This window comes from Melampsora larici-populina (assembly GCF_000204055.1).
Source record: "Melampsora larici-populina 98AG31 unplaced genomic scaffold MELLAscaffold_49, whole genome shotgun sequence".
Classification (NCBI taxonomy): domain Eukaryota; kingdom Fungi; phylum Basidiomycota; class Pucciniomycetes; order Pucciniales; family Melampsoraceae; genus Melampsora; species Melampsora laricis-populina.
The window spans coordinates 657,462-669,770 of NW_006768813.1; the positions used below are offsets into that span (position 1 = coordinate 657,462).

The 12,309-nt window shown below is 43.2% G+C and overlaps 3 protein-coding genes across 3 annotated transcripts; 1 reads left to right on the forward strand and 2 right to left on the reverse strand.

Annotated features, from left to right (window-relative positions):
- Positions 1-2,494: 2,494 nt before the first annotated feature.
- On the reverse strand, positions 2,495-4,170 carry MELLADRAFT_50103 (uncharacterized protein; the record flags this gene model as incomplete). Its single annotated transcript, XM_007415239.1, has 6 exons — positions 2,495-2,929; positions 2,999-3,147; positions 3,252-3,329; positions 3,427-3,573; positions 3,654-3,782; positions 3,869-4,170. The coding sequence occupies 6 exons, from the start codon at positions 3,980-3,982 to the stop codon at positions 2,860-2,862; spliced, it is 687 nt and encodes a 228-aa protein (XP_007415301.1).
- A 1,550-nt stretch (positions 4,171-5,720) lies between these two features.
- MELLADRAFT_111026 (uncharacterized protein) lies at positions 5,721-6,348 on the forward strand (the record flags this gene model as incomplete). The annotated part of the gene is made up of 3 exons (XM_007415217.1): positions 5,721-5,847; positions 5,920-6,190; positions 6,261-6,348. The coding sequence occupies 3 exons, from the start codon at positions 5,721-5,723 to the stop codon at positions 6,346-6,348; spliced, it is 486 nt and encodes a 161-aa protein (XP_007415279.1).
- Positions 6,349-8,138: 1,790 nt separating this feature from the next.
- MELLADRAFT_50106 (uncharacterized protein) lies at positions 8,139-9,477 on the reverse strand (the record flags this gene model as incomplete). The annotated part of the gene is made up of 4 exons (XM_007415238.1): positions 8,139-8,490; positions 8,560-8,875; positions 8,966-9,159; positions 9,239-9,477. The coding sequence occupies 4 exons, from the start codon at positions 9,448-9,450 to the stop codon at positions 8,430-8,432; spliced, it is 783 nt and encodes a 260-aa protein (XP_007415300.1).
- Positions 9,478-12,309: the final 2,832 nt, after the last annotated feature.

The following is a 12,309-nucleotide window of genomic DNA, read 5'->3' on the forward strand; positions in this document are numbered from 1 at the left end:
CAGCTCAAAGGTAGCCTGCAGCCAGCTTTGATGGCTCGGGATCGATGAGGACAGGCTGCTCGTCCCTTAGCGCCGTCACAATGGGCGTATAGGTTCCAGTTTGTACGGAGACCCCGTACAAAAACACCATGACACCACCGACACCTATAAGCTCGAGGGTCGTCACCAGACTTCAAAGAGAGAAAAAAGAACACAAGTTTAGTATTGGGCTGTTTGGGTTGGTCGAGTAGGGGAAATTGAGACTTACTTCACCAGGCAGGTGATGAGGAGGACAGTAAAAGTCCAGGAGTTCCTTAACTCGTTGCATTTGAAGACGGCGAGCCCCAGTGTCAACGATTTCGACTGAGGATTCTTCTTGATTGACATCAATGACATCAGGAACAGCCTCGGTTGGTTTTGGCTGTGTTTTGGTGGGTGGAATGATAGGATGTAAAGGAAAGAAATAGAAAAGTGAAACATAAAGGTGAGAAGAAGAAATGAATAGGAATTGAATAGGTAATAGACAACTTACCTTAGGAGCCCACTTCTTTCGTCTTGGAGGTCCTTGAGACATACCGATAGATGCACCCGAGCCTCTGGGACGACGCTTGGCCTTCTTGCTTGGGAAGACAGCCTTCTTGCCTTTTGGGCTTGTTGTCAAGTCGATGATCGGCAACTCGGCTTCTTCTTGGTCTTCGTCTTCGTCAACAAACTCGAGTTCACCTTCAGAATTGCCACGACTGCTGACAATTTGGGATAGACCCGGTGCAAACTCGGATTGATCGTCATCGTCATCAGGATCAGGACTGGGACTCGGAGGACGAAGAGAATATACACGCAAGTCGTTGGATTGAAGAACAAATCCAGGCTTAGGTTGAGTTGGGGTACAAGGACGAAGCATTGGACCCGTATGGGTAGACGGAGTAGCAGGAGGAGCAGTAAGTAACGGAGTTGATGAAGGCATCTTTGTTCTGACTAAGTAAAAACGACTAAGTAAGAAGAGGAAGGATGGGTGGACAATGATGTGTTAGTATCAATCAATCAAATATATTCGAGTGTTATCAAATTATTGGCCTGAGGAGAAAGAGGAAAATGAAAAACAAGACGGCACGTAGCTGATTATATAGGCGTCCAGCTGGCAGAGGTGGCGACAAAGGCCATAGAAATCTCGTGACGTAGGTCAAGACCCCCAAAATGCCGCACCGATATTGTTATCTAAAGGGCATTCGACGCAATCAGCAAGGTTACTATTTGATTTTGTTTGATATCAATCGAAGTTTTAAAAAGAACTTACCCAAATATTCAATATCCAGCCGTATCAGATGGTATCAGGCCGGTGTTGTTTACAATGGCGTCATTGATTGGAATCGAATGGATCGGATGGAATAACCTAATCGGAATATAAGTCGAATCGAAAGCTAATCGGATTGTCGAACAGGTCACGAGGTGTGTTGTTGGCGAGATGAAAAGATTAATCTGATCGTGTTAGGGTCACCGCTGCATATCGCTTTGAGGCGGTGTTGCGGGGCGGTCTTGGCAGTCGCTCAGCTACATACGCAGTCCACTACATGACAGCCCACGAGAGGGTATCACAGGCGGATCGCCAGGCCCCAATACATGAAATTTTTGCAGCGACAGCGGGGCGGACCGCCCCGCTGTCGCCCCGCCTGCGCTTTTTGCAGCGGATCGATTCAGGCGTTGATACCCGTGACCAGCTTCATAAAATTCCACACTTAATGGTTTTACCATCTTACCTTGTCTTTTATTGCCATATCTTTTTTGCATGAACAAGTTCTTCAAAATCTCAATTCATTAGCATACCATCTTCGGGAAACAAAGCTTGAATTCAAATCTTTCCCCCTGGGCCTTCTTCAATTGAAGATGCTAGCTCTGCTTCAAGGATTCACTTTGATTCAAATTTTAAAGGATAAGATCAAATCAAAGCAGAGGAAATTGAGAAAGGTGCCATCCCTAAGCCCCTATTCTGGACTTGAATGAGCCTATCAACATCTATTCATTAGATAATACCTGACCTCCATAACATGCTTTAAGAGTATTAAAGCATCACCATTTGTATTCCCATCAAGAAAACATGCAAGCACTTCTTTTGGTTTATTTCTGGACTTCAAATCCATGGAGATACAACCGATTCAAGAAGAAGAAGAAGTTGCAAGATGCATCACTCCTAAAGTGATGATTCCATCAGAATAGCTTGTGTCTGCATACCCATCAAGCTTGAGCCAAGATTGTGCACCGCTACAAAAGCTCTTGATATATAGTGTTCCAGGTGTGTATTTACCAATGCTGCATTGAAAGCTCTTTTCAGGAGTACATACTAGAGTTGTACCCTCATCTACTTCCCATCCAGGAGGTTTGTTATAAACTATGATTAAAAGTCTAGTAACCTAGTTGTTTTTGAGGAACAAACTTATGCAAGTCCCTCGACAAAGGCCCGAGCCCCATCAGAAGAATGTGTATGTCACATTTAAGAGACAAACTATTGAAACCAAGTCTTGAATGCAAAAAATACTCATATTTCATAGCCTACCTTGGAAACGAATAGATAAAGAAAAAACTGAACAAATATAGGTTATTATATTTATGTAAATCAAGCCACAGAACCAAGAAAAAAAGACAGAAGCCACAAACAACGATAGAAATCAAATGGTCAAGGAGTAAAGTGAGTTGAAGGTTCAATAAGATTTGTCAAACAAAACATAAATCAATGATCTTGATGGTGATGATGTTGTATTTTTGTTTAGTTTCATATTATCAGTTTCGTGTTCGAAAGAAAAAAGTCTCAATTAAGTAGTGTTACATGAAAGATGGTAATAATGAAATGATGTAAAGCCACGAGATTGACGAAAGCAGAGACCCCTTTCAACATCCACATCCGTAACTTTGTTGTCCCTCTGAGTTTAGCATGATTGGGTCGGGATAATCTGAGAAACTGAGTTATGCGAAATTCACAAGTGTAAGTCTGAGCAAGGTTGAAATTCAAAGAAGATGGATCACGTACCCATCATCCATGGAGTCCCCTACGCTTAGCGCGTTGCGGCAGGCAGCAACGAAGGACTGTTCAACGTTGATAGATTCCTTGGCTGAGGTCTCGAAGTAAGGGATGTTTCCTTTGGACTGGCACCAACTCATTGCTCGTTTCTGGGAAACCTGGGTGATAAAAAAGCAAAAGCAAGATGGTACTTCAGCATCAAGACAAAATGTGCAGAACCTCTTCTAGACCAGATCCACTGAAGATGTCAGTTACATCTTACCTGCCTCTTCCCTTCCTCCACATCAATCTTGTTCCCTAAAACCACAAACGGAAAGTTGTCCGGATCTCTGGGAGAGGCCTATCGCAAATAGATAATGAGTTGGATAGCCCGCACTTTACTTGGTCTCAAGCTCATTCCTCGCACGGATCAGTCAGGAGAGCAAAATCAATCTAACCTGTATTAAAAACTCGTCTCGCCAGCTGTCAAGCGTCTCAAAGCTCTTGCTGCTGTTCACATCGTACACTAGCACGCAGCAATCTGCCCCACGATAGAAAGCAACTCCGAGTGACTGAAAGCGTTCCTGACCGGCCGTATCCCAGAGCTAAAATAATGCAAGCCCGGTGAGTTTTAGGGGCAAATGGGTAGTGGAGGTAGAGGCTATGCATGGGTTTCGATACTAACTTGCATCGTCACTACTCGGTCTGAGTTTGGGTTGGGTTGATGTTGAGGCTGGGAGGTGACTTGTTGGCTAGTAGAGGGCTCAGACTCGATGTAAACCTCCTTGGTCAGGAAATCAGCGCCGATGGTTGCCTGCAATTCCCAGCTCAAGTCTCGTCAGTTTCGATTGCCGTTCCTGGACAGATTTGTAGGATATGAGATAAGTGCTTTCTACTGACTTTATATTGAGTCGAGAACCGCTTGTTGACATATTGGTTCATGAGTGATGTCTTTCCCACACCTGAGTCACCGAGGATGATGACCTTGAGGAGAACTTTTTTACGAGAGGCCATTCTGATTGGACAGGAAAGAGACGGTTGTCGAGGTCTGAATGTTTTTGCTGACTGGATGTGATGAAGCGAGGGAAAGAGAAGAGAAAGGTGAAGCTTGATAGGAATGGATGGTGAGGATTTCTGATGGTGAAAGACTACTGCAGGTCGATAGACTGTTTGAGCTGAAGTCAGTGGATGAATGTGAGAACGAGTCGCAAGGACGATAGATTGAAGGGTGGACACTGCGTACAGTTTTATACAAATTCGACCAATACAGAATCCAGATTACAGGCTGTTACATCACACCGGTACAGGTACCGAGGAGTCCTCACATGATATGTTATCACCTGACCTTGAGATCAGGAGCTCTGCAGTTCTACTGTGTTACATAAAAGGCGTCCTCAATCACTTTTGGAGTCAAATAATGCCATCTGTGTGGCTAGTTGTGAGAACATTTACCTTCTTTCAGTCTTCTTTGATACGGGCCAAGTGATCAGTGAGCTTCTTTGTTTGAGATGATGTTCTTTGGATTCAAGTTTCCACAAGCATTGCAGTATATCAGCTACATGTATACCCAGGCAACATTCCAGCGTCGTTCGGAAAATCCCAACAAACCAATCAATGCAAGATAGCTCGGATGATCCTGCACCACGAATACATATCATCATGAAGGCGAAGCTCCGAGCTTGCTGTGCTTACCAAGAGGCTTGATCCAGCTGACCTGGGTATATTTCTTGACAAAAATTCCGCATCCAATGCTTATCATTCCCATTTCCAGAAGAAGTACAAGAAATTTTGACAAGACTCATGTCAGCTTCTTACTCATGTTTCTCAATTCACTTCACATGGACTTTTTGAGCGGCACTCTTTCGTCTTTTGCATGTAAACCTACAGGCTGCACAAAAGGTCCATGTGCCCAACTTCTTCTCTTCCTCTCTGATATCTCAATATAGATTCCTTTGAGCTTTATGCGCTTTTTATGCCATTACATAGACTCGGGGTATTTTTTGGGTTCATGCCAACATAAAGTGTATAAATTTCCAGCGCCACGGATAAGATCGTAAATAATCAAGTGGGAGGTACACAGCGGGTGAGCCTGGTGTAAGTTCACGCTCTTTCGGTGACAGAAAGTGAAACCTCCAAACAGTTCGATGTACGAGGGCGATGTGCGTCTCTGTGATCAGTGTTTGCTATAAGTTTTTTCCATGGTCGCCTCACTGATATGGATCAACGAGGTGTGTTCACTTCTCATACGGGGATGGGCGTAGACAAGTGTTACTCGCCAATCACCACCTTTTTCTTCCACTACACCGTAGAAGGGAGCTTTGTAAATTTGATCGTTTCTCTAGGACAAAAGGTGGCAAAGGCAGTAGGCCTGAAGTTTTATCAAGATTTCTGAAAGCAAGGAAATTCTAACTACAAATTATCTGATCTTGTTCAATGATCACTGGTTACTCTGCGCTTGATTATTGAATTTAGAGATTCAAGGTCGTATCACAAGTGCGAAAGAGACATGCTTATTGGGATTTCATGATTGACCATAGGTGACTGAATTGAGGCCTGCTCAACTCCATGATGGCAGAGAGTTACAGATTATTTCCAGAGAGTTGTGCTTCAAGCCCGCCAGCTGAGGTTTTGTAAGCGACGCAAGCGTTTCAGCAGCACATAATCAGGTTCATTCAAGTCTTCGTCGAGTACTTTGACTTCCCTTATACTTCCTTTAGGTCTTCCTCTTAGATATTTATCCAAAACATACACCATGCGCTCAACATTTGTCTCCCATATTGTGACATGTCTTCTCCTCACCAGCGCTGTCAGTCAAGGTGGAGTTCTGAGAAGACAGCTAGGATTCTCGTCAGATTGTCAAACCAATGGAATGAACCAGGGTGATTGAATTCTGACCATCTCTGATTAGGGACGCTTCTTCCAACTGACGGTGTTTTTGACATCATTTCCAGCTTGCACCTCCAAGAACATCACATCCAATTCGGCATCTTCGTCTGCATCTGCCTATAGCTCGGGGCCATCTCCTGTCTCGTCTGAATCAAGTACAGAAAACGAGTCTGGCGCTGGATTGCCCGCGCTACCATCAATGAACGAGACGGCCATGGGGAGTGGTGCTATGCCAATGATGAATGCGACCGTGATGGGAAACGAACAAGGGGCACAAAGTGCTCCGGCAGATGGTTCGGTCACATCAAGCGGAGTCTTACTGATGGATATCACCAGGTGAATAGCATGAAGAGCCAATGACCGTTCACTGAGCCGAAACTGATTTGGATTTGTGACTTGATTTTAGACTTAAATTCAATAGATATGGCGCTCTAGCTTTGCTTCATAGGACCTCGACATTGTCCGTAGCTGTGATGATGTCATATGTTCTCTAAAACATGGACCACACCGAGATATCACTGGTTGATAAACATCACTCGCTTCGTGTTAACTGTTACTACATAATCGTATTCTTAATCTTCCCGACAGGCGTTGATCGCCATCTTCTGAATTTACATCCAAAACAGTGCGTGTACCACTCAAGATATGGCATCTGCTGGAACACATACTCTGACATCATGAGAACTTGTGAACATTGTAACATCTTTCTAAGTTACTTATCATCAATGTGTGCTTTCCAGCTTATCTTAGAGCATCTGCATCAGGACCTTGGAAATAGGACCTGATTGGGTTGCTGTACCAAGCCGAGCTGCCAGGAAAGAAGGTGTATGCCTACTGTCCTAAAACATTGTAAAAATCTGGCAAAACCAAGGTTTTGCGAAGATGCTACAACACCCAATCTGGTGGCACTATGTTATAAAAGGATACATCATATGTATCAAGCTGATCAGATTAAGAATCAATCAAGATGTCAGTTGCTGATTGGTTTGCTTCCAAACAAATCATTATCTCACTTTGCCGTGTTCCATTGTATTGGTTCATGTCATCATGGCGGCAGGTTGTGCTGATTTGTAGGGACTGAAATTTAAGCCAAGCAAAAGAATTTGATTGGTAAATGTGATGGTCCAGGAATTGCTAACTGTGTATGGGTTCCAACAATGGTTAAATAATCCATGTGCACATGTGGCACAGTGTGACATAAGTAGCAAGCCTAGCCTATGCCATATCCCAAGCCATGTGACACTGACAGCTTGGTGCTGAAGACCTATTGTCATGAAATGCTAGATACACTTTCTGTCCCTCTTATTACGCGCTCTAGTTCATTGCAACAGTTCCTTCCCAGCTTGCTTTGTTTTCCTCTTCATCTTATAGAGTGAAGTTTGTCCTCCAGACTAAGTATGCGCATGTACTTCTCCAACAAGCCCTTTAAGGTAATGTTTGTTTGGGGCCCCAGTATGCTCCTATGAGGGGTAGTGATCTAGAATTGTGGCTTTTGATAAATTTGATGATATGGAAATCTAGAAAACAAGGAAGTAATTTGAATGGTAAACAGGAGGATGTCATTTTACCAGTGGCAAATTACTACCAATGACCCGCACCCAACAATGAAAAACATTCATACTTGAAGTACCTAATTTCCAATATTCCAATCAGTAAACAACAAGTTACCTACAGCTAAAAAATTACAATTGCACCAGCCAAGAAGGGAGTGGAGTCAAATCTCCGGAGAGCATTGATGTCAACCATCACTCCACTAAGAACACTTCCATACTGTTCCTTTTTTTAGGATTGCTTGTTTTGAAGTTTCAGAATACTTCACTTTTGTTTCCACTTCAAAATTTGATCTTTTCATGACCGTTGACCAATCTCAGAACGCTGCGGAAACATTGTTTGCCCTACCTAAACGGCAAACCGCAATGATGTTTATCGGCTTCCGTGGCGCAATTGGCTAGCGCGTTCGACTGTTACAAGCACCTGGGCATACCCCCAATGGGCAGCGCTGGTGCTTGCAATCGAGAGGTTGACAGTTCAATCCTGTCCGGAAGCGTTTTGCACCTGGATGTTTACTACCGCATCTCCCTGGCGATTGCCAGCGCTTTTGTTGTTCAAGGGGTGGAGGATTTTTGGTCAAAATAACTCAAAATACCTGAGTTGCCGATTAAAGAACCCCGAGGTAGGAACACTGGTAAAACTATTCATGGTATAGGTGGTGGTCAGGTGCTATGTAGTTAGGAGTGAAGATCAAGCGCTCATCGTCACAACCAGCACAGATCAAGTTCATCTGAACGAAGTAAAACAGGATTCTTATTGATATAAAGCTAGTACACAAGCCAGTACAAATGAGCAGGTGATCAAACCCGATCGCACACAATTTAGTTTAGTGACATCCTTGTATGCGAGCGGAATTCCAAGGTATGCTTGTAATATTTTTGGCCGATGTGATACAAAGTTTAAGTGGTTCAAAGTGAAAGAAATGGAATAAAGATCTAGCATAAGATAGAATATCTGAGATTCACAACAAATGAGGATATATATATAGACAGGCTATCTCCGTTCGGAATGGATAGTCGGATATCTATAACTTGAATTCGCTCTTTGCATACTGCGTCTCAGATGCAGCCGCTTCGTCAACAAACCTATAAATCATAGAGCAGCATATTCGATCAGAACGCTTGAAAGGCCAGTCGACGATGAGGAAGACGAACCAATAGACTTGACCGGGAGGGAGAGGCTTGACCATTGAAGCTGGAAGACCGAGGTCAGGTTGATCAAGGACTTTACGAAGGACCTCCTTTTTGCCTTCTCCTACTGCCACAAAGGCGACCTTGTGAGCATGGTTAAGAACTGGATAGGTGATGGTGATCCGGGTTGAAGGTGGTTTAGGTGAGTCATCTAACCAGCCTACCCAAGCTGAATCTTCACTGAGAAGAGCGTGAGAGGGAAACAAGGAGCATGTGTGTCCGTCCGGACCAGTACCAAGTAGGATGAGATCGAAACGAGGAAAAGCAACTGCGTTCTTGCCTATATATTGAAAGCAATAAAAGAGGATCAAATGTCAATTGACTGTTTTGTAATGCAAGATCCAAAAATACAAGTGATCGAGCATCGTACCGGCAAATTCATTCATTAATTGTTTCTCGTAATCGTGACTGAGCTCTTCTGGATCGTGGATAAGGTCGGCAGAGATGGGATGTATATTCTCGGACGGGATGGGTACTTTACTAAACAAGCCCTCGTTGACCAATCTGTAGTTCGATTCTTCATGGTCTAACGGAACTGCTCTTTCATCTGCAAAGAACACCACCCTACGAGAGTTTCAAGAACATCAGGCTACGCTGAAAGGGACAAGATGAGAGTGATGTGATGAGAATGGAGGCATTATACCATTTATCCCACTGCACTTCATCTCGACCTGATAGGCCACTTACAAGCGTCTGGGCTAATGAGCCACCTGAGACGGCCAGGGTAAACTTTGATCGTTTGGCAATGGCTGAGGCTTGAGCCTTGATCACAAAATCGCCCAGAGCGCTCGCAACCGACTCTTTCGGAAGGGTATAAAGTATGGGAGGGTATGGTGTAGTAGATGGAGCAGCCATGATGAGATGATAGTTGGAGACAGCGAGAGACTTTGATGACTCAGGAGGTTTTTTGATTAGATCAATTTGGAAATAAAATCCGAAACGTAAACACGCTACGGGGTGGTTTGATCCGCCCGATAGCACCGTCTGCGATCGGTTTACTTCTCAGATGATGGTCTTTTTCCAGAGTTTGGGCATGCCCAGGCTCCAGCGGACATAGGAAATGACCATTTTGACGTGTCTTTCTACAAAATCGTGCGCCGCGGTCAGTAAGCCCGACGCGGTCACGCACACATCAGACATATATGTAAAAGAGATACTGATCACCCAAGATGATTCTGCTCTGAGGGTAGTGCAGGTCTTTTGTGATCCCTAACTTTGTCCTTCACCATGTAAAAAAGATGTCTCAAAATTGTCTGGTCCTTCATAGGCACTGGGAAAGATATCCACAATTCTGTGGTGTCATAACTCTGCTTTGTTTGTTAAGTATGGGAAGCACTATGGATATGAACTTTTTTTTTAAATTGTAAAATTTCCTTCCAAAGAAGTGCGGACATATGTGAAAGGAAAGAAGAAGAAGAAGTGGAAAATTAGGACCCAGGCAAATCCTACCAAAGCCCAATGACCTGGGAGGTATGAATTTTTGAAAAAAATGTTGTAGGGGTCTGACAGGTATGAGTTCAATTTTCACAAAAAAGGGTGGTTGTATGAGCATACGAGTCTCAAAATGTCCAAAATATGTGAAATTTGACCTAGAGGTCAGGACTTGCCATGACTTGTTACTCTTCTATGTTTTCTGGGTACTTCCAATTCCTGGCCAATCTGCACCAGATTCCAGGTGGTGGTTAGATGCTGTTTGGGTGGCTCATCCAGGCCAGGTTAGATATCCATTACAAGATTGACAATTGGGAAGGCTAGAAATGTCAAGATAGTTGCTGTGGATTATCCAGAGATCTGTCCCTTGTGATAAAGACATATTTAAACTTGGAAGCAGCCAATGCAATCCTCCCTCAAGACTTTGAAACCTGCAAGAAGTTTGCTGAGATACTTTCCATCAGAGAGACTGATTGTACTTCTGCACTGGTACCACCATCACAATGACAGTGGATGCTGTGGGGCTAAAGAAGAAAAGTGATGGTATCATGAATGTTCAAAATTAATGTGATGCAAAGAACGCTAAATGATTTCAACTTACAATGAGAGCAGTATGCTGCAGAGAAACTGCCATAAGCTTTGCAATGGCCAATGCCGCGGCTGGACCCCTCAATTCCTAGTCAGTCAGATATAGAAGCTTGGGCAATTTCAACTCTTCCTAGATTTTGAACCTCATTGTCCATATGCATATGCATACACATCCCAATTTGTGCCTCTGACCTTGACATCAACACAAAAATCAGTGTGATTGTGGGAATATCTCTGACAGCATCAAAATTGCAGTTGTTGAGAGTTCTGTTTATTTCTTGGAAAATGATCCTTATCATTCATCTCAGCTTAATACATTTCTCACATCATGTCATCTGCATTCCTAGCAAAGATTCCTTTTACAGCTGTTTCAACAAAGATTGATTTTTTTTGAAGATCTTGCCAATGTGCAAAACCCGGGTTTTGTCCCTTGCTTGATTTTGTCTCTCCGCTAATTGGAAGAATACAGTAAAAAATAAACCTGTAATCAAGTTTTGTCTTTAGTTTTACCCGCTGCGGAGACAACTTTCTCCAAAAAAAGTTGTCAACCTTTCTTGAAACAGCTGTATATGAAATATGTGATAGTGCCAACAAAAATTGCTCAAGGTATTGCTCAGGGACAGATTTCACCTCAGGCTCAAATCAACACCTTTGAGAGGTCCTCTCCAAAAATTGAATTCAAAATGTAGAGCTTGCCATCAAATTTGACTTTATTGGTGATTCTGAGTTGACCAAAGATTGAGTACCCCCATCCCATGATGCTGTTAACTTACAATTAAAACTAAGAGGACACACCCCAGGCAAATTGGGGTCATGGAGTGAATACAGGTCACTTGGTCATGTTGAAAACAGTATATATTCCCACACCCTGGGTCATGGCACAGCTACATGACATGTATTTGTGTAGCGCACCACTGCCAGTCATACCAGTGACATGTGTGAGGGGCCTTCAAGAGCTGTGCAATACCGGCCGTGTGGGCAACTTATAGCAGCTTATAGCTGTGTATAACATGTACATTTCAGTACATACTCAAATAAATGTGATTGGTATGACTGATACACAGTGCATACAGGATGATAAGTCCTGCATACCTGACAGGTGCACCAAGACTGAGTCCAGACATGCATTCAGGACCGCACAACCTGTATGCACTGCATGACCTTGATTTGCCCGGGGTGACATGTGATAGTTTATTTGATTTTGATGTGCAGCTGAATCTCCACTGCAAGGAATGATACCATCATCACTCTACCAGTATTGCATTGACAATACATGTGACACCCCCTTCACCTCATATATGGGAAAGGCACCTTTGTTGTCATTGAGAATTGTCTCCAACTAAATCTTTTAGCAAAAGGTGCACCTAGGCGCAGAGAGACCCCTTGGAAAATTTACTGCATCCACAAAATGAAATTGTGCTAAGAGGTACATGTAAGAGTATCACATGTGTGGGTTGGCATTTCACATACCTCATTTTGTATAAAAACACAAACTTTGATCAGGATCTGCTTCAAAAAACATGCTCTAGATGTCATCAGTCTCTACTGTAAACAAATTGAACACTAAATGGGCTTTGTTTGTTGTCAATTGACTTAGGATAATTCAGATTGACTGAACTTGTACCCTTTTAAGCTACCTTATAGGCAGCTCAGACTATCATAATAAGGAAAATATCGATAAGGGTAGACAAACAT